The sequence below is a fragment of the Carassius gibelio genome, chromosome B24 (genome assembly GCF_023724105.1).
Source record: "Carassius gibelio isolate Cgi1373 ecotype wild population from Czech Republic chromosome B24, carGib1.2-hapl.c, whole genome shotgun sequence".
Lineage (NCBI taxonomy): Eukaryota > Metazoa > Chordata > Actinopteri > Cypriniformes > Cyprinidae > Carassius > Carassius gibelio.
The window spans coordinates 2,684,332-2,712,239 of record NC_068419.1 but is presented as its reverse complement, the minus strand read 5'-3'; the positions used below and the strand labels follow the sequence as shown (position 1 = coordinate 2,712,239).

The 27,908-nt window shown below is 36.1% G+C and overlaps 4 protein-coding genes across 21 annotated transcripts in view; 1 reads left to right on the top strand and 3 right to left on the bottom strand.

Moving 5' to 3' along the window:
- The window catches only part of si:ch73-103b11.2 (myosin phosphatase Rho-interacting protein), a 44,959-nt gene extending 39,087 nt beyond the window's left edge, over window positions 1–5,872 (bottom strand). For 10 of the 17 annotated variants that reach the window (XM_052596598.1, XM_052596599.1, XM_052596594.1 and 7 more), the window contains exons 1-2: window positions 5,048–5,780; window positions 230–307 (exon numbers count right to left, since the gene is read on the bottom strand). In XM_052596598.1, the coding sequence (XP_052452558.1) occupies window positions 230–307; window positions 5,048–5,173 (204 nt within the window). In that variant the 5' untranslated portion in view covers window positions 5,174–5,780. Of the gene's footprint in view, window positions 1–229; window positions 308–5,047 lie in introns of all 17 variants that reach the window. The other 7 variants (XM_052596607.1, XM_052596608.1, XM_052596609.1 and 4 more) reach the window with 4 other exon arrangements.
- A 651-nt stretch (window positions 5,873–6,523) lies between these two features.
- On the bottom strand, window positions 6,524–15,012 carry mfsd1l (major facilitator superfamily domain containing 1-like). Its single transcript, XM_052596650.1, has 13 exons — window positions 14,789–15,012; window positions 14,497–14,597; window positions 13,970–14,091; window positions 13,816–13,871; window positions 13,556–13,699; window positions 12,808–12,966; window positions 12,604–12,719; window positions 12,160–12,260; window positions 11,966–12,077; window positions 11,208–11,345; window positions 9,954–10,093; window positions 9,685–9,796; window positions 6,524–7,180 (listed from the first exon to the last, which is right to left on the bottom strand). The coding sequence occupies exons 1-13, from the start codon at window positions 14,808–14,810 to the stop codon at window positions 7,049–7,051; spliced, it is 1,455 nt and encodes a 484-aa protein (XP_052452610.1). The 5' UTR covers window positions 14,811–15,012; the 3' UTR covers window positions 6,524–7,048.
- Window positions 15,013–15,714: 702 nt separating this feature from the next.
- LOC128013548 (crossover junction endonuclease EME1) lies at window positions 15,715–19,297 on the top strand. 2 transcript variants are annotated; one of them, XM_052596657.1, is made up of 8 exons: window positions 15,715–16,201; window positions 16,609–16,730; window positions 16,859–16,972; window positions 17,358–17,446; window positions 17,522–17,588; window positions 17,673–17,788; window positions 18,729–18,918; window positions 18,983–19,297. In XM_052596657.1, exons 1-8 carry the CDS (start codon window positions 15,901–15,903, stop codon window positions 19,136–19,138), a joined length of 1,155 nt encoding a protein of 384 aa, XP_052452617.1. In that variant the 5' UTR covers window positions 15,715–15,900; the 3' UTR covers window positions 19,139–19,297. The 2 variants fall into 2 exon arrangements, with proteins under 2 accessions (XP_052452617.1, XP_052452616.1); XM_052596656.1 differs by having other exon boundaries at window positions 15,717–16,201; window positions 17,331–17,446.
- Window positions 19,298–19,785: 488 nt separating this feature from the next.
- spsb3b (splA/ryanodine receptor domain and SOCS box containing 3b) lies at window positions 19,786–27,874 on the bottom strand. Its single transcript, XM_052596649.1, has 7 exons — window positions 27,728–27,874; window positions 25,509–25,609; window positions 25,061–25,238; window positions 23,191–23,378; window positions 22,982–23,084; window positions 22,131–22,256; window positions 19,786–22,033 (listed from the first exon to the last, which is right to left on the bottom strand). Exons 2-7 carry the CDS (start codon window positions 25,605–25,607, stop codon window positions 21,222–21,224), a joined length of 1,506 nt encoding a protein of 501 aa, XP_052452609.1. The 5' UTR covers window positions 25,608–25,609; window positions 27,728–27,874; the 3' UTR covers window positions 19,786–21,221.
- Window positions 27,875–27,908: the final 34 nt, after the last annotated feature.

The window sequence follows — 27,908 nt, the reverse complement described above, 5'->3', positions numbered from 1 at the left end:
TCACATCTAATTATATCTATCTATCTATATATATATATATATATATATATGGACCTGGACTTCAATAATATTTAATGCAGGTAAGAACTAAACTTGACTGAAAAGCACATTCTGGAAAATGTAAAAAAAAAAAAAAAAAAAATTCTTTAATAGTTTTGCCAAAATGAATTTGCTAGGTACATAAGTGCAGAGCTGCATTATAATCCATATGCAGAGCAATTATACGAACCCGTGATCTGTGTAGAGGATTGTCAAAGTTTGTTCCTTCAGGTGCCAGGAGCAGCCATCCACCGTAGATGGGTTTTGCCTGAAAAATCAAACACATATGACGTAAAAACAATGAGACCATGCTTCAAAACAACTGATCAGTTTTTATATAAAAAAAAAACCTGATCCTAAATATATATAAATGCACATAAAAACAAAACAAACTGTGGTTGGTTGTTTTAAATGTCAGTCAGATGGTCTTTTTTGTCTGCAGTGTGGAACAGACTTCACTCCTACAGTATGTGAAACCCTGGGATATGAGAAAGTATCTTAACATTGAAAAGCAGATTTCACCTTTAAAGAAACATGCCAAAGAAAAGCACCAAAACAGGAATAACTTTTCTGCATGTGACCCTCCTGTGACTGCACAACAAAGTGCCGACGGACGGATTTGTAATATTACAGAAACATCAAAGAAAGCACGCATGAGAGAAAAATGAAACGCTAGGGGAAAATTAAGGTTCCTCTTCCAAAGCTCAGCAGACTTACTGGAGATCTCAGATAGATTTCATTTTAGTACCAACTTGTTTTTTTTGTTTCTCCTAAAATCGAGAAACAAATGAAATATGAAAGTATAAAGCTATAAAATAATTGGTCAAGTTCTTTTTTTTTTTTTTTTTTTGGCAAATCTTGTCCAGTTAAGTTGAAATCTCTTTTGAAACTCCAGAAAAGAAACATGAGATTATATAAGTGTCTTTTTGTCTAAGGAGAAACATCTGAGAAGCAGAACACTTCTGTCTGTTTGGGAGAAACAAATGAGGAACTAAAGAGATCCGAGTTGATTTTTCTCTCCTAAGGTATGGAAAAGAAAGAGCGAGCGAATGAATGCCAGTTTATCGTCTGGTTAAAGGAATGTCGGTTTGACAACTTGAACGATGGCCCGTGAAAACGTCTAGGCAAAAGAAAAACGTTAGAAAAAAGTAAGATCAAGTGCAAGAAGAAGGAGACAAAAGTGAAATTGATTCTTCTAGTTCTTGCACAGCTTCACTGTACTGACTCTCCCAAAAATAACCCTAAATATTAAACGTATGCGATTAAATAACCCAAACAAATTAAACAGCACGTGCATCGTTTCAGACTGAGTTTTGTAAACTTAAGCTCAGCATTCAAAATAATCTTCAATAACAATGACACAGTGAACTGTGCTTGCTACAGCCTGATGAAAATAAAACGTACCGAAAGGTTTAAGACTATGCTTTTCCTTCAGGAAATGCAAATCTAGTTTCTCCTGATCTCCTGCTAATGGGAGACTCTGTGCTCTGGGAAATCAGGGATGAGGAGCGGACAGGGACGCAGAGAGAGAGAAAGAGAGAGAGAGAAGGGCTAATGTAGGCCAGATTTTCCTCTTCAATGGTTAAAGTTTGTTCTGTTTATTTTTACAGCCCCCCTTTTTCTCTCATAACAGCAGAACTGAGTGCCGACTGTCTCACAGAGAGTGTGTGTGTGTGTGTCAAGGGGGAGGGTGGATTCTAATAGCATGACAAAAAGCATGGACATAAATATGTGTGGAATGAACAACTCGGAAAAACCTGACCAACTGCAGCGAGACAGAAAGAGGGAGAGAGAGACGGATATATTGACGTCTCTCGGACCTGAATCATTATGACACCTGAACAACAACAGCTAGCACAGGGTTTTGCATTTTCTGATGACAATGTGAGCAATGCTTGCCACGCATGATGCTTTCTGCATCTGAATCAAACTGTGCATTTAAGTGAATCGATTCATAACACAACAGTGCACTGAGGTCTTTGTGCAGCTTTTTCAAGTACTGCAATGTTTTAGTAAAGAATATCATTTTGAATGCAATCATCAAGTATGCATGAAACTCTAGACTCTGGAGATAAACCTAGTTATGTCTAGATAAAATCAAAACTGACTGAAGATCTAAAGATTAGTCGTAATATGCTGAGATTAAATCCCTGTATCCTCATAATTATATTACTTTATTTTCACATTTTTGATGTCATTCTCAAAATACTGCTCAAAATACATTTTAACCTTGTAATGCTAGGAATTTATATGATATCTATCTGATATCTATATGATATTTATCTTATAGTTTTGACTTCATATTCAAAAGTTACAACTTTTAATCTTGTATGTCTATGCCTTTAATCTTGCAATTTTGACTTGATTTTCAAAATTACTACTTTATTTAATCATATAATGCTATGACTTTATTTTTGAGTATTTGAGCTTGTATTTTTTTCACTATGCTTAAAATTTTACAACTTTATTCTTGTTTAGCCATGTAATTTTTTATATTTGTAACATTTTTACATGACACTAAAAATCCAGTGGATATAACTCCCTTAACGTTATTCTAAAATAATAATTTCTAAAACAAAAACAAAAACATACTCGAACACCTGTAATTCAGAGACATTTCTCAATGGATAAAATTAAGCCTGTAGTTTTTAATAATCAAATATCTCTGATTTTTTTTAGAAATACATCACATCTCAGAAGTAGAATGGGTTTCTTTAAAGCAAGAAGACAGAAGAAATTAGAATTAAATGCAAAAGAAATTCTGAACCTTTAAAAAAAACGTAAGATCCATAAACATGAGGATAAGACTCTTAACATATGACTGTGACTGCCTTAACAGGTGCTAAAGACCTGATTCACTTCACTGTCAACTCAATTTCTAAGTGCTTTCTAAAAAAAGACTTCTGTGCCGCTGTGAGGCTCATTTCACTGGCTTTCTCCCTCACATTCAAAGACACAAGCGCTTGCTTCCACGTCCAAATATTCAGTCTTGCTTTGCTTCATCACTTCTCTCTTTGATAACAATCCAACCTATACAGTGAGACAGATGGCAAACGGAGGCCACGTCACTTAGTAATATAGCCGAGACCCAGCTGTGTGTGGTAATTTTGAAGAATCCCGTCTGGAAACCCCCCTGTATCTGCGTGTGGGCTTACTGTAAAACAATTCTGGACTTGGAAATAAAGCTTAAAATAGTATAAAGCTCCGATATGACACATACCTTAGGTCTACAGCTGGTGAAACAACACTAAACTATGCAACTAATTAGTAAATTAGCAGACACTTCTCTAGTCAAACAGGGTCAATTCTCTTGGACTTGATCAAGGTCACAATGGCAATGGGTTCGAACCCACAACCTTTTAATTACAGCCCAGATATTAGCCATTGCAAAGCTAGGTGACTAGTTTAAAACTTCTAAACACCGCGCGCAGCAGCTTGAAGCCAAACGGCATCATTAATTACTACTAATCACTAATTAGTCATCTGTCTGACATCTTTACCCAAAGGTAACCCAAGGGTAAGTGCCTCGAACAGAGCTCTAATGGTAATTAGAATGGATTAACCTCTCTAGGGTTTGAACCTACAACCTTTCAACCAACCCTGATATTTAACCACTACTCCCAAGCACATGCCGCGGAAAAAAACAGATGTTATTAGTTAAAACCTGTGGTCTATAGTTTCACAAATAGGGGCTAATTAAGTGAAGTGACATTCAGCCAAGTATGGTGACCCATACTCAGAATTTGTGCTCTGCATTTAACCCATCTGAAATGCACACACACAGAGCAGTGAACACACACACACACTGTGAACACACACCCGGAGCAGTGGGCAGCCATTTATGCTGCGGCACCCGGGGAGCAGTTGGGGGTTCGATGCCTTGCTCAAGGGCACCTAAGTCGTGGTATTGAAGGTGGAGAGAGAACTGTACATGCACTTCCCCCACCCACAATTCCGTCCGGCCCGAGACTAGAACTCACAACCCTTCGATTGGGAGTCCAACCCTCTAACCATTAAATGTTACTTTATGCATAAACCATGGTTTTTCCATGCTACATTTACCCCCAACAAAACAATGGCTCTACCACAATACAAGTATTAAAAAAAATGTTTTTAAATACCATGGCATTATTGTAAGGTAGTCATACTGCGCTTATAACCATCCTCTTAAATAGGCTGAGCATCAAATTCTAACGAGCAGCTAAACCTGCCATCACTATAGTACTTTATTGTTAGTGTAGTTTTGAAGTAGTTTGGTGGTTTTTGTTTTACCATAGTATATTACCATGTTTTTTATCATACTTCATTTATTTCCAACAATACCATATTTGTCTTTAGACAATGGAATTATGGTAAATTATTTATATTTTTCTTACTCTCATCCTCTTTGACATTGTTACCATGTCTAAAAAGCACAGTATCACCATGGTACTTTATAGTTAGTTTAGTTTTGAAGAAGTTCCAGCGCTTCAGCTTGGCTTTAATACAGTATGTGACCCTGGACAGAAATCATTCAGTTGCTTTAATATATATATATATATATATATATATATATATATATATATATATATATATATATATATATATATATATATATATATATATGCGTGGGTTTCGACGAAAATAATTGCACATCTCAGAACGTTCGTCAGCCAATCAGATTCAAGCATTCAACGTCCCCGTAGTGTATATGTATATATATAATATATATATTTTTTTTTTATAGTTACTTCGTTTTATCGTTGTACATCTACTATATACAGTAGGCTATGGTGTATTACGATGGTTTTTATCATACTTCATTTATTTCCAACAATACCATGATACATGCCCACAAAACATGGTATTATTATTTACAAAACATATTATGATGTTATTTATATTTTGCTAACCGTCATCTCCTTTTACCATGTACTTTATTGTTAGCGCAGTTCCGAAGCTGTTTACTGGTCTGTAAATTATCAGATTAATCTAAAGTAATTCTGAGGTGATTTTGCAGATATATTACCTGTGAGAAGTCTTCATCACTCAGCAGGTGCGCGTCTCGGGCTTTGAAGCAGTTCTGGCATTTACTCTTGTTGAAAATATTGGCCTGGAATTTTCTGCAGGCGTTATCTTTTGCACTCTGTGCCATGAGTGTGTGTTTTTGTTCGCGGTTTTCCGTTATTTTAAAAACTGCGCAATAATTCCAGCGGAGAGTCCTCCCGCACGCGCTGCAGTCCGCCTCATCACAAACTATCTACGATGATTTATTTATGCACAACAATCACCTGACAGGACCCACGCTAAGGGGACACTACTACTACTAATAATAAAATAATTTATTTAGCCAAAAAGTTTCAATTTGGCCGAGCTCTCCTGGGTTGATTTCTGAGGGGACGTTCCGCGCTCTCGATCCATGCGCGTCCACGCTTCCCCCGCAAGCACACGGGCACGCGCTGATGCGTTAAAGTGCGAGTTCCAAAATAATGTGGCAAACTTATAAAACCGCTCCAAGCAAGCAGTGATGGAGAGGAGGCGTTTACTTTCCACTAGCTTACAGCCCCTGACGAAGCTTTCAGCTGTAACGTTACGTGAAGACAACTATCACGAAACTCCATGCTGCGCCTCGGTGTTTTCTCTCTGGAGTTTCCGCTACAAAAAGACGGATTTTTGTCCGTTTCCCACGGTCACAGCTGATCACACGGGTCCGGCTCGACTCTCCACACACACTACACACTCAACACACACGCAGGAATGAAGGGGGCGGGGCACTACGCTACCGAAAGATACCGTGAACAAATCACAGGAAGGGATACGCCTACCGTTTGTAGTCAGAAGACGAAAGTGTCCAATCAGATTGTTCAATCGCACTGATTTTATGGGGAAACAACAAGAATCAAGGTAGGTGGACTGCGCACGGGGTAAACTGAAGTTATTTAAACTTACACTCAGGATTTTAAATGTATTTAAACTGTGTTTTTAGTGATTTTCGTTTGGTTGTAAAACAAAAAAGCACAATACTAAAAAAAAATCATGCGTTAAGATTTTTGTTAACTACCCTTGTGACGCCCCCAGACAGTGACCAATCCTACCTGAGTGGCTCTACGGTGCCCTCGTCTGGCTTTAATTAATATAAAATTTTAAATTTAATAGAAAATGTAATATTTATTATTATTAACATTAGTAGTGGTAGCAGTATAATATAATAATATATCACTAATAAAAACAATAATTGAAATGCTATTTCACTGCATTTTAATACTAATATTTTAATGCTAACTTTAATATTATATATTTATGGATAATTATAATTTATAATAAAAATGTAAAAATATTTAAATAATAAATTATATTATTATATATATCTTTATATATTTTAATTGTACATTTTTAAATATATTTTAATGAAATAATTATTTTGAATTTCATTACACTATTTTAAAATAAATATTTAAAAAAATGTAGAAATTAAACAAGTAAAAAGAGAACAGTATTCATGATCTCTTAGTGACACAAAACTTTTTTTTTTATTATTATAAAAAAAAAACTTACAAATTGCAAAATGCATATTATTCAATCATTTTGTAAGCAGCCATTAATGCAAGTTTAAAGGCAATGTTAACTTTTCATGATTTGTGGATCTGACAATGACATGACATGTAATAATCTCAAAATTAGGAGGACAATAACAGTTCCTTTGTGAAACAATGGCTTATAAGAAAACAAACTGACATAGCTGATGTTTGTCTGATGTTATAAAACAGAAGAGTGTCAATATTTCCACACCAGCTTCCATAATTTATAAGAAATGATTACTGATCTTTCACATTCTTGAAAGAATTACATTAAACTTGGTAATCAAGAACAGAGTTTAAGGAGTGGCCTGAGAAGTCAAACTCTTCAAATGAGGGTACCTGAAGTCTTTCTGTTAGCGTTAATACTGAACACCATATGACACGTTTCTGAAAGCACGCGTTTCCCTTTAGTAACATCCAATGACACGAGACACAGACTGTGAGCGATTCCTCTATGTCCTGTTGATGGATGGAGAATTGTTGATCTCCTCGTTGTCCTCTTCATTCATCAGCGGTTCTCTGTCGGTCTGAGCAGGAGCGCTCTGAGCCGCTGACCTCTTAGTCGTCTTATTCAGAGTGCTTCCCTATAAACACACATGTATCATTGCATTAAACAATAATTCATAACCTAAATATCTTAAGTTCATCATAAAACTATTTAAAAAAATGGTTCATTTTATCTACTGATTAAGATCCTGAACATTTTTTCTTTGGTATCACATGCACTGATGAACTGTGCATGATACGATCAGGAATGTGTGCAGTATTACAAAAGTAACCAGGGTTAATTTTCAGTTCATTTCCATTGCATTAGGTCATGAACGATACTGTCAGAGATACAGAACGATCCAATCCACCTCTAATGGATGCGTTTTCAAAGCCAAAAATAACCTCCGCTGTTCCAAAGCACTCCAAACTAGTGATCGACCGATGTATCGGTTTACCGATATTTTTCCCGATATTTAAGCATTTTTCCATAATCGGGTATCGGTTTTGTAATATCGGATTCGCCGATTTACGGCGCCATCTTGTGGCCGTTTTGAGATTTCCGCCATTGCAGCCCGGGCGTCTGAGGTGATCAGTCAACAACAACTCAGTGCACAGGTAAAGTATATGTTCTACTTGGTTTGCTTTAATTAATCAACTTTATTTAACATAACAGACATGCACAAATGAGATCTGAGACATAAATTCCTGATATAGTTAATTTATGCAGCTTGTTTCTAAACAATTGAGACGAACTCATCGAGTTACGTAGTGTTCGTCATGTCCTGCTCCAATAAAGACGTATCTTTAAATGAATTAAATAAAACAGACATGAATGAGTGCATGTTGAAAATAAAAAAAATGTTTTTTTTTTATTCTTTTATTATGTGTTTTATGTTCTGTCGCTGTTATTCTGTTGTACTGCGGAGCTTCTGTCACGAAAACAAATTCCTCGTACGCTATGTGTAAACATACCTGGCAATAAAGCTCATTCTGATTCTGATTCTGAAAAGCGTTGAATTTAATTCTCTATCTGTTGTATTTGCTCACCATTAGTCTAGAAGAGAAAGTTCGTTCATATTGCTTAGCAACTGACGGATGATCTGGAGGCTTAAGCACGGCCACTGAATGAAACTTTTGACAAGATTATCTTGTTTAGACACCCTAGATTATATTTTAATTTACTACATAACAATTATTTCGCTAATACACATATAAATATAGCCTACCGCTTTGTGGAAATTAATTATTTATTATCTCCATGCGCGATCGCGGTTGATTAAGTTATAATCAAACAGCACTTTGTCAGTTGGCATTTCATGATTAAACATTAGATTAAATTTAGATCATAAAATGCCAACTGACAAGTGCTGTTTAACTTTATATAGTCTCGGGAAAAAAAGTTCGTTCATATTGCTCAGCACCTGGGTTGATGATCAGGAAGCCTCAAGCAATGCCACTGAATGAAACTTTTGACAAGATTATCTTGTTTAAACACACTAGATTATATTATCATTTACTACATAACAATTATTTCGCTAATACACATATAGGCTACATATACCGCTTTGTGGAAATTAATTATTTATTATCTTCATGCGCGATCGCGGTTGATTAAATTATAGTCAAACAGCACTTTGTCAGTTGGCATTTCATGATCTAACGTTAGATTGAATCTAGATCATAAAATGCCAACTGACAAGTGCTGTTTAATTTTATATAGTCTCGGGATAAAAGTTCGTTCATATTGCTCAGCACCTGACTGGGTAATGATCAGGAAGCCTCATGCACGGCCACTGCATGAAATTTTTGAAGGAAGCAGGCTTACAGGGCAGAATGCTGAAAGACTCTGTTTTCTACACTAAAACCTAGTTCTGCTTAACTGGGAGTATTAAGTTACACTACTAAATAGCTATGCACTCCTAAATAGCCCTCCCGCCCCCACCAATATGTTAGAATCATTTTTGTGCTTTATTTTTTTACCCGTTTTTATTTTTTTACCTCATCAAAGCTTTTATTTTAAAACAAAGACACTTGCACTTGCACAGTGCACTTACATTTTTTGGACTCAGACCCCTCTATTTATTTGTGTATAAATATAAAGTTTTTTTTGTATGCAAGGAAGGAGTGATTGTTATAAATAAAATGTTTTTTTTCAGCTCATTTGTGTTGTAATAATTGTCAGAAACAGAAGTATAACAGTAAATAAATATCGGTTCTGCATATCGGTTATCGGGTACATAAACATGCAAATAATCGGTATCGGTATCGGTTATAAAAAATCAATATCGGTCGATCACTACTCCAAACTCACAGTTCATGAGTCGCTTGAGTCATGCATTAGTTGGAATCCACTGATAGCAGTTTCTCTCACTCTAACGCATGATGATAATAACAGGATCAAGGTCGCGTACACTATCACACATTCTTAAACATCATACCAATGTGAACTTGTTCGGCTCTGTGTTTCACAAACTCTTCACAGTTCTCGTTCCATCTTACTGTTGCTATGGTTACCTGATGGCTGATTCAGAGAGATGTGGCGATAGTGGGCAGATGTGTGTGTGTGTGTGTGTGTGTGTGTGTGTGTGTGTTACTGTACCTGTCTGTAGTCAACGATGTTGAGGATGATAGAGGTGACTATGCAGCTGATGGTATTGGCCAGCATGAAGATCATCATGTATTGCCATCTCCACAACGGGATCTTAACATCACTGTGCAACACACACACACAACTCACATGGTACTCAAACATACTTCAGAGAATATCATGATGCTGTCAAAAAATGTCCTTTTTGTGAAATAATCAAATGTGCATGAATAAACATAACTGTATTAAGTTTGAGTGTGAGTGCTGGTCATTTATGTCACCTGGATTTGGTTCCCAGAATCTGTCCCACCACTAGATTAGAAACGCCGATGCCGATCATCTGTACGGATGTGGCCAGTCCCATCGCTGTGCCCAGTGTGGCTTGAGGAACCACCAGCGGGATGGACGGCCACATGCTCGCCTATAATATATTATCATGCAGTGTTTATCACAGGTCTTCACTTTCTTATTTTATTCACAAAACATCTGAATCTAGATGAAATGACATGCAACACACAAACAAAATAGAAAACAGATAAAAAAATGTGAGTCTAATAGAAAGATTTATAATCATGTTATGCCATAGGGCTTGGATATATCTTTTGTTTGGCTTTATTTGTGAACATATGAATGTGGGAAATGTGTGCGATATAAAATGTATGCATTATTAATATATAAAAATAATATTAATATTATTTATAATACCAATATACATGCAAATCTATCTATCTATCTATCTATCTATCTATCTATGAAATAGTAAATATAGAACTATATATAAAAATCTCTAAATATATATATATATATATATATATATATATATATATATATATATATATATATATATATATATATATATATATATATATATATATTTATAAATAAAGTATTACTGAAGTATTAAAACACACTCACAATTGTGTGGTCTGCAAACTTTATAAGAGACCTTGTGATTGGTTAAAGTATTAATCTTATATATATATATATATATATATATATATATATATATATATATATATATATATATATATATATAATAAAATATATTTCAGTTTTTCTCTCAGGGATATAACATTTCTAATTTGTAAAAATGAAAAATGTTAAAACAACAAATCTAATAAAATTATTGCTATAATATTGCTATATTAAAATATTCTGAATACACTCCTTTCTTCTGGTTTACAGCTATCATATCATTATTAAAATGTAAATAACATACAGCACTTTAAAAGACTTTTAAAAAATGAATTAAATATGAATTTTCCATTCATTTTGTAATTCATTTTTTTTTTTTTTTACTTTTTACTTTATTACTTCCTAATCTCATCCAGCAAGCAAATCTCAAATGCCACATGTTTTAAAATGTCAGCATAATGCTCAGTGATAAATAATTAATACTTTAACCAATCACAAGGTCTCTTATAAAGTTTGCAGACCACACAATTGTGAGTGTGTGTTAATACTTCAGTAACATCGGATAACTGGTGTCTATAGTGTGTGCCATGTGTGTGTGTGTGTTCATGACTGATACTCACAGCAGCGAATGAGTAAGTGATGCCAAGCCAGATGGTAGATATGAGAGGAGGGACGAACGTGAAGGCCAGCAGACCAAACACAGGCAGTGTCAACACGGCACAGAGCACCGCAAACACACCGCGCAGCCCCACATGGTCCTACAGCACAGACACAAACACAGCTAACATTAAACACATGACTGAAAACACAACAGAGGACAACGTACTTTAGTGCCATCATATAGTGATGCTTTTTATATTTCATCATCACACATTTAATAAGTTTGGGGTCGGTAAGATTTTTTTAATCATTTCGAAAGAAGCCTCTTCTGCTCAGCAAGGCTGCATTTATTTGATTAAAAATACAGTAAAAACAGTTAAATTGTGAAAATATTATTATGATTTAAAATAACCCTTTTTTATTTGAATATATTTTTAAATGTAATTTATTTCTGTGATGTGCAGCTGTATTTTCATCATCATTCCTACAGTCTTCAGTGTCACATGATCTTCAGAAATCAGAATAATATGCTGTTTGCTGCTCAAGTTGAAAACAGTTGCTCTGATTAATTTGTATTTTTTTCAGGAGTCTTTGATGAATAGAAGTAAAAAAATAAAAATAATGAAGCATTATTAAAAAAAAAGTATGTTACTTTTGACCAATGTAATGCATCCTTGCCGAATAAAAACAAAGCGTGTGTATGTGTGTAAGCATGTAAATGTAATATCTGAGTGATATTTATCTGTGAGTTGAAAGCGTTTGGTAGTGTTTGACTTACGATGAGGATGCCGACGACAGCAGACAGCACCAGTGAACTGTCATACACAGCTCCTGCGATGTACGCCGCCTCCTTCTGACTGTATCCACTGTATTTATCCTGGATGAACTTACTGAAGACACACACAGCAGCACATGAACAATGCGTACAAATCCATTTTAATGTAGAAACATCTTCATGGTTCATAACTGTACCTGGCATCAGCGATGAAGGGGAAGATGCCATTATAAAAGAACATGATGGTAAGAACCAGCAGCCAGTATCTGAGAGACAGACGCTTCACATCCTGAACTCTCTACACACACAAAACACAGCAGCTGTATCTCTCACAACAACAAACCATTAAAACCTACCTAAAACATAAGACACACACACACACACACACACACATATATATATATATATATAAGAAAATGTAAAATATTTATTATAATAATAAATGCTAAATATTTATCATATACTTTTAACATTACACACACACACACACACACACACATATCCTGTATATATATATATATATATATATATATATATATATATATTATCATCATTATATTATACTGCAGCAATAACAAGACTAGTATAGTAGTATGGTACTCCCAACATATATCAGCTTATAGCATCTTTGTCCATCTCACCACTTTGCGTGACTCCTCCTGAATCACTCCATCCAATCCCAGCTGCTTCATGCCCATCTTATCCAGAACGCTGACAGTTATAGCCGACAGGAAGCCAAGAACACACAGGAACGTGCCTTTGCACATGAGACAGGTGCGTAAGACTCTAAACATCCCCAGAACGTCAGATCAAGAGTCTGATCGTGTGCATGCTGTGTTTCTCACCTCCCCACAGCGTCCACTGCATACCGTACTGAGACTCAAACCTCTGCGTCAGGAAGAAGTTCAGAACCGAGCCCAAGCGGGAGAAGGCCAGGGTCAGCCCAAACGCCAGAGCCAGCTCCTTCCCGCGGAACCAGAACGCTGTGATACGGTTCTGGACAACTGAGAGATGAAGAGAGACACATGATGAGATTCAACGTGACTTAATGCTTTTTCTGGGTGTGTTTGTAATATTTCTGCCAATGAAAATCCTTGTTTATTAAGTGTGTATAGAATCTGAGAAATAAAAGCACATTTATTTCAGGACTTTGAAGGGTTTTCTTTCATAATGCAGATAGATAGCCAACCAGTGGAAAAGAATGTTAAAATGTTTTACTTCTGTAATATGACATATTTCTGATTTTCAACGTGCCATGGTGTCCTGAAAATCACAACAAATTCCTTGTGCATTTGTGCGAATATAGATCATCTGCATTTACAAAAACGTCTAATCATTTTTGAAATGTTATGTGACCACATATATATATATATATATATATATATATATATATATATATATATATATATATATATATATATATATGCATGCATCCAGTGCTACTGAAAACCTCATCAAATTCCAGTGCACCCTTGGTGAATAAAACTAACCTGAACTATCCTAACCTATAAATTTAGAGCTAAAGATTTGGCGTTTCTAGAGTTAAATCTGCATAATGTCAGTGGTGTTACAGGTGAATATCTGATGTCATACTGGTCAGGGATCCGTTTCCAGAACCAAACAGAAGTCGTCCGGTCAGCATGAGGGGTAACAGGTATGTCGTGCCCTTAAAATGAGACCCCAATGCAAAGATAGCTGATCCCAGCACAGTCAGGAAGGAGAACAGGAAAACACCAACTACAGGAGAAGAAGTACAAACACATAAACACACATTCAAAAAACTGAATTCTGAATACTGATGAAATTCAGAAGGATTTCAAAAGATAAGATAAGGAAAATGTTATCCTGCTTACAGCGGTTTCCCAACTTATCAATGAGGAATCCTGCCATGATGACCACCACAGCATTCCTGGGAAAACAAGACAAGACTCAGTTTAAAGCTGATGAGTGTGGTGAAGCTTTAGAGGGTGACAGATGGAAATGTAATTATTGCTGTGTGAGTCTCACGTCCAGGCGTAGATGGCATAAAGCAGGTTGTACTCCTGTGGCGTCATTCCCAATCCTTCCACACACGCTCCTGTGCCATTAGCAGTGCTGTTACTCAGCGTCCCGTTAGGACATGTCAAATTCTGTGAGAGAAAACAAAGAAAACATTGGTTCCCTCATCTTGTAGCAAGCATTAATGTATTATATACATACAATTATCTGATTTCAGACTATATCCTTTTATCTATCCTGCTCTCATTATGTTATTTTGATTGGTTGGCCAAGTAGTTTCTGGTCACCCAATAAGATTTCACTTTAGTATAAATGTGGGTGGTCGTATATTCAGATGTATTCAATTCATCTCTCTGGTAATTTAAAGTTTATGCAGCTCATTTTTTTTTCAATTATTGCTCTGTTGTATATGTAAACGCTGCCACTTATCTAAAAAAATCAAGGAAAATGTGATTTCTAATAATATGACCAGATCTGCCTAAACTAAGGGTAAGAGACGTGAAAGTGAGGTCAAAGGTCAGTAGGTTTATGCTCACTCCCTGAAACTGCTCCTGGAGGACACTGGGGATGTCAAAGCAGAAATAAGAGCCGAAAGTCAGCATACAGTTAAAAAACAGGACCACAAACCGGTAATAGGCTGTAAAAAAACACATAAACACACAGATTCACAAGAGTTAGTCATCGTGTAAGGTTACATCAAACCAAGACAGAAAAAACAACGCTTATGAGCTATGAGTGTCTCATTAAGTATAAGTTTAACATTAAATCCATCCCATCCGCTTCTGTTTATTTTAAATGGCACTGAAAGCAGTGAAAAGCTAAATGTACCTTGTTCTGCAGCTTTGGCCATCTCGAGCTCATATAAATCGCTGCAGTCCTCCCAAACAACGACAAAGCAGACTCAATTCTTTTTGTTTACGTGACCCACAAAGGTGGAGAACTTCAGAATGCACCGGAGATATCGTATGATCTATAAATCATGATGAAATTAGTAAAAGCGTTAAACTGCGGGAACAGTCGATCCGGATTTTCTATCGACTAATAGTCGTCCGCGTTTCCCGTGACGTCACAGCATAGGCGTCATGTGACTAGTCGAATGACGTTGTTTTTCGCAGCGCTTACTCAGCGTTTAGTGTTGATTGGGTAATCACGAAACAGTCGAGACCCCAGATAACGAAGAGATTAGCTTATTTAATCATGTTTGTTTATTCGTGTTTTAAATCAAATCAGTGCTCTTTTAAGTCTCATGATGTGTAGGGAAATCTGTGGTAAATTAAAGCTCTTTAAACAGGCAAAAAAGACACAAACCCCTCAGTTTCACAGACTTAAATGTAAATCTGAGCTGTTCCAGATGAATGAAACTAGCACTGACTGATCATAAAATATATGAATGCTTTTCTTTTGTATCAAGATGGACACCAGTATTTTTTTTTTCTATGGCACATTTATAAAAAAGACTTAAATTTCCTAATTGACGTATGGCATAATCCTGGTTTAGTCTAAACCCTGTCTGCCAAAATATAAAAAAATGGATTTAGAATTTATATGTTGTTCCAGGTTTGTTCCACACACACACACACACACACAAATGAATTACACACACATAATGAAACTGAGGATGAACACTATTAACTGCAATGAATATATGTTGCAATTAAACTTTGCAATTTGCAATTTCGAAATAACACTGTGCAAAAAGCTGACTTCCACAAATTCTTAGTAATTTTCTAAACGCAATTCGTACTACTCGTGTCCCTCTCAGCACTCCGTATTTGTTTACATTCGCAGCCTGTTGGAAACTAGCCATTTACAGACAGTGTAGGAAACAATAAAACGCATTAAACGATATCTGAATCTCAATGTACATATAATAACTCGATTATCATACAGCAATATGCTATAGTTTATATATATATAGTTATAATAAATGATTTAAAGGGATGCCAGCCGTGCAGAGAGCGAACACGTGGGAGATATCAGACTCAGAGGAAGAGAGTGATTTAAATAAACCATCATCTTCATCATCAGGAGAGAAGAAGAAGAGGAGGAGGAGGACACGAGAGGAGGTGCAGGAGGAGCAGGAGAACAGAAGAGCTGCCAGAGAGAAACAGAGACAGGAGAAGAACAAGCTCAAAGAGGAGAAACTAGAAGAGCAGCAGAGGAGGAGAGAGGCAGCGGTGAGAGTGAGTCTGTTCAAACCGGAGAACTTCATCAAGAGTCTGACGCTCCAGATTCACGCAGGTCTGCTTCCCTCTCCACTCACTTCATCACACAAGCAGGAATTCATCTGGTTTTACTATTAGTTATACAATATTTACTATGTGTGTGTATTTATATATACAAGTAAACATACGTAAATTACACAAACATAACATAAACAAAAACTTTTATTTTGGATGCGATTAATCGTTTGACAGCACTACTTTATTTTAGCTTTATTAAATTGAACAGAAAGACAGAACTACTTTCCATCAGACACCAGCCACTGATCTGGTCACCAGATTTACTAGATGCCTGTACAATTCATAACACCTTTAATGAGTTCTAGATTTTATTATACTTTTTGATTAGATATTGATATCAGTGTGTTCTTTCTCCTGTCCCAGTTTTTTCTAAATTAAACTTAACCTAATCTCTTTTCTCTCCAGCGCTGCTGCGGGACGCTGGCTGTGATGTGTTACTCAGGACTTTGGATGGGTTACAGTGGAAGAACTGTATAGAGAATCAAGGTCTTCCCAACAGCATCAGCTGGACACGACCAGCCCTTCAGGTCATTATAACTCACACTGTTGCTTCTAACGTTACCTGCCCATTAGTGTTATATTATTATTGTAGTAATATAGGCAGAAGTTTACGTGCTCCTGAATGTCTCAGAAAGTGTTTGTTCTTCATGTGCAGACTGAAGATGAAGCTAAAAATGGAGTTATTGAAGAAGATCAGGTCCTGATGGTGATCTCCCATTATGAGTTTGAGGACATGGTGATGTCACATAAAACTGAGACCAATCAGCCGGTCAGTCATTAAACATATTGATATAATGTACTATTTAGTGTAATATTATGAATATTATAGAATTAAAATTAATTATACATTATTATATTTCAATTATAAATAATATTATACTAATATATTGTTTTTTATCACATGTATAATTATAATATATTATGAATTATACATGAAATGTATAATACAAACAGAAATTATGATAATTTTTTATTTTTTTACAATGAATATTAATTATAACATTTTGTATACATGTTAGTTACAATATATTATTTGTTAAATTTATAATAATATGAATATATATATATATACTTTTGTATTTTTATTATAATTTATTTTAAATAATTGATTATAATTGTAATTCTAGGCTCCCATTGGTGTTGTGTATGAGGAGGCGGAGTCTCTGTTGCAGCATCTTTATAAATACTTGACCGAAGCCTCAAGGAAATTTGTCACAGTTTTGGTGATCAGTCATCAGCAGCGGTACGCACATCTTCTCTCAAATCAACTTAACATAAGTATCACAATAATGAGGCTATTGAATGGACTTCTGTACAGATCAGGATCTGGGGATGAAGATCATTTTGACTTTCACCTCAGTCAGCATCATCTGGACACAGAAGCGGTCAGATAAATCCATCCTCACACTTGACATTTTTCAGTAATGTAAGCTTGCAGTAAAATCATGTCTTGTTTCTGTGACGGGCAGCTGCTGGTTCACCTCCAGCTCTACTGGAATGTGTCGGTGAACTTCCTGTTCGGCTGGCAGGAAGTGACCGATCATGTGGTTGCAGTTACCAAAGCTGTATCTAAGAGACCTTACAAGTGAGGTTTTTTTTTAATTATACAAAATTATCTATTCCCTAGCATATTATCTTTTGTACAAATTTAGGGTACACATTATTTATACTTCTTATTAATTGTTTTTAGAGGAATAGTTCACCCAAAAAAAAGGTACTCACACTCAGGCCATCCCAGATGAAGATTTGTTTCTTCATCAAATTTGGAGAAATGCAGCATTCAATCACTTGCTCAGCAATGGATGCTCTGCAGTGAATGGGTGCCGTCAGAATAAGAGTCCAAACAGCTGATAAAAACATCAGAATAGTTAACATCTTGTAAAGCCAAAAGCTCTGTGTTTGTAAGAAACAAATCCATAAAGACATTTTTAACTTCAAACTGCTTCTGACTAAAATATGGTCTATAATCCATAATAATCATCTCCTGTCGTCTCTCACAATAAAATACACCCACATATGTTTTGGCTTGTAAACGGGACTTGATCTGTGCAGATTTCTCTCTTGATTCAGGCGAGACGACTTTTACACTGGAAAAAGCAATATTATGGTCATTACACATTTTAGCCGGAAGCAATTGATTAACATTAAAACATTAAACGATGGATTTGTTTCTTACAAACAAGCAGCTTTTGGCTTCATAAGATGTTAACTGATGGACTGAAATAGTGTGGATTATTTCTGGATTATTGTGATGTTTTTATCAGCTGTTTGGACTCTCAATCTGACGGCACCCATTCACTGCAGAGGAGCCATTGATGAGCAAGTTACGTAATGCAAAATTTCTGATGATGAGAGAAACTCATCTACTTCTTTGATGGCTTGAGGGTGAGTAATTTTTAGCTGAATTTTTGGGTGAACTACTCCTTTAAGAAATCTAACCGCTGTCTAGTGTTATAGACCATGCATCCCGATATCCAGAAGACACTATTCTTGTGGAACGATAGCTCTGTGTGTTTTGTTCTCAGGGCTTTGTGTGGTGAGCCTGATCTGGGGTTCTGTATGGACGGCTCGTGGTCAGCAGGTGTGCGTGTGGACAGAGACGGCCGCGGTCTCGCTCAGGTGTGGACACGTCAGATCCAGCAGCTGAACCGAGTCAGTCCAGCTCTGGCCAAAGCTGTGACGAGTGTCTACCCCTCTCCATCTCTCCTGCTGCAGGTGACGTGTGTTCAGACTCTGAACGCCTCTCTTTATATGATCTCACTCTCATCTGCTCCAACAGGCCTATGAGCAGCAGCCGTCTGAAGAGGAGCGACGCAGACTATTGGCTGATCTCACTGTGGTGGGCGGAGCCAAAGAGAGGCGTGTTGGTCCTGAGCTCTCTGGCCGAATACATCGCCTTCTCACTTCCCAGAATCCTCATCTGATGCTGGATTAAGGCCAGATTTTTGGGAGAGAAAAACTCATTTTGCACTTTATCGCCAGTATAGAAGACTAACCTTCTTCTATAAGCTTGTCCCTCAAATTATTGCATATATTGAGTTCATAGATATGCCATCAATACTTGAAAATTAAACACTAATTAAACATTCTATAATGTTTGTATGGATTATTTAAAATTGACAGACTGAAAAAGTGAATTTATGATATGAATTGAAAATATTAGTCTATTAATTGGTGTTGGTGAATATTATGATTGAATTATCATGATTTTAATAGAAGATGAATTTCATTGATCGCTATTGATTTATTGATAAGATTATGCTTTTATTAAAAATTGCTTTGCATTTTATCAGTATATATGTTTGGTGAAAATTGAACAAGGTTGTTATCATTAACTAAAACTATATAAAAAAAAATACTAATTGAAATAACATAAAATCTAAAAATTTTTTAACATTTTATAATTTTGTAATTTAAGTATTTTTTTTTCAGCTAGATGCCAAGACAACAATTTCTCTTTTTCATTTAAAGCACTAAAATACCTAAAAGATATTGAAAAAAAACACAAAAAAAATGATTTAAACTTTGACTAAAATTTAAATAAAAACCAAATATAAAAATAAAATCCAACTCAACAAACAGTTTGGGATGAGTTATGCTCAGAAGTTTAATATTGGTGGAACACAAATTTAAAAAGAACAAATTATATATACATGCAAACATGCACTTATGTTTTTTTTTTACCTCAAAACATTGTAATCAGTAAGAAAACATGCAAAAGAGTACAAAACCATTCATTCATATATAGCGAGGACTCAAATATGAATAATTACAGAATGGGGTTAAACTAATGAATAAACGTTAAGTGAATACACACACAATCCTAACTGAAAACACAATCTACGGTGTTTATCATATCAGACATGCAGTTAGCTGTCATAGCAGAGCTGTAGCTCTCTGATATTGAATCAGGATAAATAATGTAACGCTGTAATTAACAGTCTGATTGACAGGCTCAGATATGAACCTGCGCTGGTTTTTCATGAACTCTTCTCTCAAAGTCTGAATGAATGAACTCAAACAAAATGATGACTACAATATTTCAATGATGCTGCTGCAAATAGTTTGGCATGTGGAAGATAAACTTCTCAAAAAAGGGTCACCTGACTAGAAACATTGGCACTGGAAGTGAGCAAGTTTATGAGAAATTTCGATCTTTAACCCCATCCTGAATCCTGAATAATGAATGAACTATTTGGAAAAAAAGAAGTAGATTACTACGGACATTGATTCACTGGATTCATGATTCACAACAAGTCCAGTGAATGTATTTTGATAGCTTGGCAAGGGATGAGGATGAATGGTTTGAGTTGAACTGATGCCGTTTGTATTTAAGCAATAGTTCACCTAAGAATGACAATTTTGTCCAAACCCACATGACTTACTTTGTTCTGCAGGACTTAAAATGAGGTCTTAAGCATAAATAAAGACTCATACATAGGGCTGCACAATTTGGAGAAGAAATTAGAAAAATGTCTGATAAAAATTGTGACTGTGGTTTAAAATGCTCTTTTAAAAACTGTTTGTAGGCCGGCAAAATTTGCCTAAAAAATATGTGATTATATTTATGACTTGTAGTAATAGTAATAATTAATAATAATAACAATTGTTGTTGTTGTTGCTGATTAGTGATAAATGTATATTTTTAACAAAAATGTTGTGTAAAATTTGTATAATTCATATCATTATTTTAGAGTATAACTGCCAAATTACAGTACTAATATATATGGCTTAATTTCTTCTAAATCTTCAAACATTATTTTTGGCAGAAAAACATCAAGGAGCCCATGAAGCCCTATTTTTGCAAACAACAGATATTTTCTAAGTGCTTCTCTTTACCAGTTTTCTTTTGTTGACATTTTTAATTAAATAGCAGTCTTTGCGATTTTAAAATCGCACAGAATCATATCACAATTTGGGTTAATCATGCAGTCTACTTGAACAAGTGTGAGTAAACCATGAACTCTGCCCTTAAATGTGACCTTTGACCTGTGATTTACAAGTACACACTGTGTGTCTCATGTCCAGCGGCAGCGTTTCCTCTGATACATCTCTAGCTCTGCAGAGAAGCCATCCGAGCCGCTCTCAGAGGCGGAGTCAGGCCAAAAAGGGGCGTGGTCTGGTGGAGTGTAGGAGGAGCATAGAATGCAAGAACCGCTGTGTTCCGGTTTACACACAGAACTGGCATCATTTCCTTTACAGTCGTCACCGGAAACAGATTCTGGCGAGCCACAGCAAGAACAGGAAGCAGATCTGTGCTGATATTTAGGGTCAGGTATGGAATTATGATCAGGGCTGGGGGCGGAGCCACAGTAGAGGTCAGAAGCGGAGGAGGGATCAAGGTAACAGGCTACATCCATTACGGAGACGCCATCTTGATAATGCGCATCATCTGGACAGGAAGTAGAATCAAGAGGCTTATCTTTACTGTGGTAGGAACCGGGGTTATCAGAGAAGGAACTAGGAATAAAGATGCGTTCGTTGTCAGAAGGATTGTGGGAAGGAAAAGGGCTTGTGTATTTCTCAACATCGCCGTCTTCTGTTTGTGTGGCCTTGTCTTCCCTGTTGAGTTTGCAGAATCGAGGGTCAGCACCGAGGGTCAGCACCCATCCCAGCTGGTTAGACAGCAGCAGACGCAGACCCGGCGGCAGAGGCAGCTCACGCAGAGCGTCTGCGCAGTTGGGCAGCATTTTGCGCAGCTGTGTGCAGCACAGATACTGTAATGTTGTGGCCGCAGAATGTGAACGGATCAGCTTCATGCTGCTCTTGGCCGCAGTCGAACACACCATCGGATACAGACGCTTATTCTGCAAGTGAGTAGCTGCTATGCCTGACAGAACCACAGACAGAGGTGAAAAAGGAAGGATAAGAAAGATTGCAGTTTCAGTAGGAAGTACACTGATAGAGGAGAGAAGAGAGAGTCTTACCGATGCAGCGGCGGTTCTTATAGAAGCTCAGGGTGCCGTGCCAGCTGTCCAGATGGACCCCGATTATGGACCCTTGACCGAACCGGGATGAAAAGTTCACCTTTGACCCCTTATGGTGTAGGTGACCTGAACCACCATAAACATAGATGAAGAAAATCAGTTAAAAACGCATAAATATGTATAAACCTAAATAATGTTTTAAAATGTTTTTGAAAATCTCTTCTGCCCACCAAGGCTGCCTTTATTTGATTAAAAATACAGTATAAACACTACAATTGTGAAATGTTATTACAATTTACAATAATTATTTTCAATTTTAATATATTGTAAAATATAATTTATTCCTGTGATGCGCAGCTGTATTTCCAGCATCATTCCTCCAGTCTTCAGAGTCACATGATCTTCAGAAATCATTCTAATATTCAGTTAAAAATGACAGCGTTTATTTGAATTAGATTCTTTTGCAACATTATAAATGACTTTATTGTCACTTTTGATCAATTTATTGCATCCTGGCTAAAGTATTGATTTCTTAAAATATATATATATATATATATCTAACTGTATCCAAACTATTGAATGGTAGTATTACATACAAATGGATAAATCAAAATGTAAGTTAAGACAGTTTTATTTAAGTCGAAACGTTACTTAAAAAGACAGGATTAAGCAGGCATGATTCAGTTTAGTAATTTTTAATGATTAAATCTGGTCAAAATAGTCCCTTATGGTAATAAATGAGTTTTACTTATGTGTTTTTTTTAATACACAGACATGTGTGGGTTATTTAATATATTTAAATGAATAATAGTGAATATAGAATGCAGGGGTCACATGACCTCTGACCTCACCTGTATAAGACAGACCCCAGCTGTCTGCATCCGTGCCCAGCAGACTGCAGAAACTATGTTTAAACTGATCCAGGTTCACTTCTGATGTCCCGACACCAACCATCTGGACCCACAAACACACAAAATACATATCTATATTGATCTGATGTTGATACATCATCAGTGATGTGATTTAGTGTCTCTGCTCATCCAGTCACCGTATCTCTCACCATATCTGTGCCGTAGACAGGAGATGTCATCTTGATTTCCCAGAAGTGCTGTCCGTCGCTGAGAGGCTTGGCTCCTCTGATGGCGGCGGTTCCACAGCTGTACTCCGAGTGGAAGATCACCTTCTGGTTAAAGCAGCTCAGAGACACTGAGGATGATTTGCTCTCCTCGTCCCAAACCCAGTCACACCCTTAACACAATGACAAACACAAGCCACCATGAGTTCAGCTCTTCACTGTCAGAGAACACAGCAGCATTCATGGTTTTTATTAAAGGGCAGTATTTTCCTCTGTACTGTTGCTGATTGTTTAGGAGTAGGACTTTTTTTACATAGTGGGTGCATTTTTCCCCCCGAAATGTTCAATTATTTATTTAACTGAAATAAATTCTCATTGTGAAAAATGATGACTGTTAAGTTAAAAAATATTTTTTTATTCATTCTGACTGTAATGTATTAAACTGTCTAATATTAATAGATGTTAGTGTTTTTCATATCTGCTTGGAAGTTATTTGGATGTGAATATAATCAGGGGTGCACATACTTTTTTCAGCCTGGTTCTCATAAGAGAACCTGGAGATTTGATTTGGTTCTCCCAATGCATATAGCGTTACCCATTAAATATAACTATAAAAAATGAATTAATAATAGTTATAATATTATTGCACTTTATTTACTTTTTTAAATAAAATAATAGTAAATAAATGAAATAATAATGTGTGATAATTTATTAAAAATAAAAGGCAGTCCTAGCATTAAATACAAATACAGTTATTTTATAGTTAACTTAAAAATAAAATGCTAATATTTACTACTACTTTCTTTGTTTGCCTCTTTAAGAAGAATTGCTTTATGTATTCCCCAATTTTAAGTCACTTTGGATAAAAGCGTCTAAAAATAAATAAATAATAGCGTTTTCATCATATTCAAACTTAAAATCAGCAGGCTTTTATTTTGGCGGGTTGCCGCAATTAAGTATACGAGCTTCCGGGTTTAGCGCCGCTGATTAAAGAACGTCAGTGGATGAATTTCTTTTACTGTCTATGGGATGAATGTCACAGTGCTTTGAAAACGACATGGCATACCCTAGATTTATGATTTCAGGTTGAAAATTAAACTTATATACTACAGTTTGTGTTCTAAAATGGTAATTGTGTATTAACAGCTGTCAGCACGCAAATGCGCTGTCAGAACATATTTATATAACAAATTTTTTATTTTGGTGGCGCATGCGGACCTGCTGACCACTTATATGCACCCCTGAATATAATGGCTTATTCTTATTCTAGTCTATGCATAGTTTCATATGTGCACATAGATTTTGACTGTGCTGGGTCAATCTGTGTTTTAACATTTTATTTTTATTTACACTACCGTCCAACAGTTTGCAAGGTCAGTAAGATTATTATTTTTAAGTAGTCTCTTCTGTTCACAAAGGCTGTGTTTTTTTTATACAGTGAAAATAGTTATATTGTTAAATATTTAACCATTTAATTTAATTTCTATTTGAATAACTTGTAAAATATAATTTATTCCTTTGATGAGCAGCTGTATTTTCAGCATCATTCCTCCAGTCTTCAGTGTCACATGATCTTCAGAAATCATTCTGATATGATGATTTGCTGCTCAAGAAACATTTCTTTTAGGATTCTTTGAATAGAAACTTCATTTTTGAAAGAAATAGTATACTATACTGTCTTTACTGTCATTTTTTAATCAATTTTTGATCATTTTTTAATGCATTGTTGCTGAATGAAATAAAATCTCATTGACCCCAGACTTTTCAAAGGTTGTGTATGACATGACTCAAGTCAGCGCAGTGTGATTCTGTTGTCTTTAGTGTTAAATGCATGATTCAGTGTGATGAGTCTGACCCTGTTCTTCCTCTCCGCAGGTGCAGCTGAGGGTGTAGGGGTTGATCTGGGCATCTGAGCTGAGCTCTGTTTGAGCTGGACACTGGCAGAAGGACTCGCCCGTTACTGGCACCACGGGTGGCAGCTCGGCTGGCACACACACCGTCACCGGCTCGTACCTTGAAGAGCTGCCCTCCGACTGACCGCACAAACAAAACCAGTCACACACCACCTCTCAGAAATGTGCAGGTCACATTTTAAAATCAAAGGAAATATTTCACAAATTAAATGTTTGGTTACACTTTATTTTAAAGCCTGAAGTGTGAGGAGCTGATTTAAAGCAGTGCTGCAACCGTTCATTTGAGACTCTGATTGGCCGGATGCCCAGGTAATGTAAAACTGGTGCTAGTTAGCTCAAAATAACCCGACAGAAATAAGCAGAGCTGGTGAGGACAGAAGTCATGCTCACCTGTGATCCCACAGATCCCTCGTCTGCTCCGAGGGGTGTGAGGGGCGTGGCTTCAGTCTCCGGGACATTCTCACTAACAACATACTTATTCCAAGACATTCCTGCAACACAAGAACAGAACGAGACCGTTAGTTCTTCCATCCGTCTGTCTGTCTGTCTATCTATCTATTTGTCTATTTATTAATCTATCCATCTTTTTTTCTTTCTATCGATCCATTTTTCTCTGTGCATCTGTCTTTCTTTCTCTCTGTCTGTCTCTATCCATTTATTTATTAATCAATCTGTCTCTCTGTCTGTCTATTTATTTGTCTCTCTGTCTGTATCCCTCCATCCATCCATTCATCTACTTATCTATTCATCTGTCTGTCTATCTATCATCTATCTTTTTATCCATCTGTTTATTTGTCTATATATCTACCTCTGTCCATTTTTCTTTCTTTCTGTCTGTCTGTCTGTCTATCCATTTATCTATTTGTCTGTCAATCCATCTATCTGTCCATCCGTCTTTCTTTCTTTCTTTCTGTCTGTCTATCCATTGATTTATCTGTCTGTGTCTATCCATGTCTATTTGTCCATCTATCTATCCATCTATCTATCTATCTATCTATCTATCTATCTATCTATCTATCTATCTATCTATCTATCTATCTATCTATCTATCTATCTCTGTCCATTTTTCTTTCTTTCTTTCTGTCTGTCTATCCATTTATTTATTTGTCTGTGTCAATCCATCCATCTATCTATCTGTCCATCCATCCTTCCTTCTTTCTGTCTGTCTGTCTGTCTATTCATTGATTTATCTTTTGTTCTATCCATCCATCTATCTATCATTCTATCCATCCATCTATCTATCCATCCATCTATCTATCTATCAGCTGATCTGTGGTTTTCTCCGCATCACTTCCTGTAGCTGCTGACTCACAGATGTCAGGTTTTGCCATGAGCTTGTTTTGCTCTGACAGACTGCCTCGGCTGACACTGTACCCTACTTCTGATCGCTCCATATGCCAGGGCTGGCAATCTGAGACTCTAGTCTTACATGCTTCATGTGACCGGCTCAGATCTCTCTGATGTTTACACCGTGAGAGCTTTCAGAACAGCCCAGGATGGTGAAGAAACTCTCAAAAGCATCACCAGAACTGGCTCTCATTGCACATGTGTACACAGAAACTGGCTTACTTCAATAAAGTGTTTGTCATATAAATCTGATTTATTAATGATTATAGGTTACGTTTCTTTACCCCTTGATATAAGTGTATAATTGGATTAAAAGACTTGATTGATTCTGTGTACGCAACACAGCCAGGTGTTCACTAATTGATGGATAATGTGTATCCAAAACGAGATTCCTGTCCTGGATACCTCCACCGCCCCGGAGCTGACCAACTGGCCCATCTGTACTTGTGTGCTTCTGGGAAATGCAATGGTGCAATAAGTTTGCATTACACTGGCATGAGCACATTTCTCATGCAAACAACATATTGACAACAAACATGATTGCGTAAAAGTAATGTGATAGGAGTAACACTACATACACTACAAGACTTTAGCTTGAAATGTGTGTTTTTTTTTTGTTTTTTTTTTGGAAGTACAAATCCTTCATGTAATTATTTAATATAAGCTAATTAAGCAGAATGCATACTAATTATACAATAATTAGTCAAATACTTAAAATATACACCATGTCACATGGTGCTTGACAACTCATCTATGCTGAATTGTTGTTGCAATTTTCATATCAACAATTAAAGCTGCTGCACATTCATTTAAATATGAATCACATTTAAATACACAGAAAACTAATTTCCTAAACCTCTGACATGAATCAAAATAATACCAATACTAGCTGTACTAAATATAATAAACTTATCTTACTAATATATACTAATACTGAATATTGTCATTAAATAATAATAAAATATGATTATAACATCTCAACTGTTGTTATTATTATTATCACTAATTACATTCATTTAGAGCTTTTCTTGACACTCAAAGCAAAATCTAGTCAACCAACAACAGGTATTATAGAGGTATTATAATAAATCACTATTATTGCTATAATGATAGGATTATTATATGAATAAATTAATAGAAACAACATTTTAGACTGCTATCTGCTGTTAACATCGAGTCCTTTCACAAAAACAGACTTTCAAAAAATCTATAACTATTTCTTTACTAAAATGATGACATAATTAACATATGAACTCCCATACCTTATAACGCTTTCGTCGAGTTTATTCGCTCTGCTTCAAACACGTGTTTCCATCAGGAGCTGTTGTAAGTGATATAGCTGGTGCGTGTTAGTTTGGTGACCTACATCTACAAGCACAACACAACACCGGCGGCCAGTCAGTCATACTACGGAAAAGGCGGAGTTCATGAATATTAATTAGG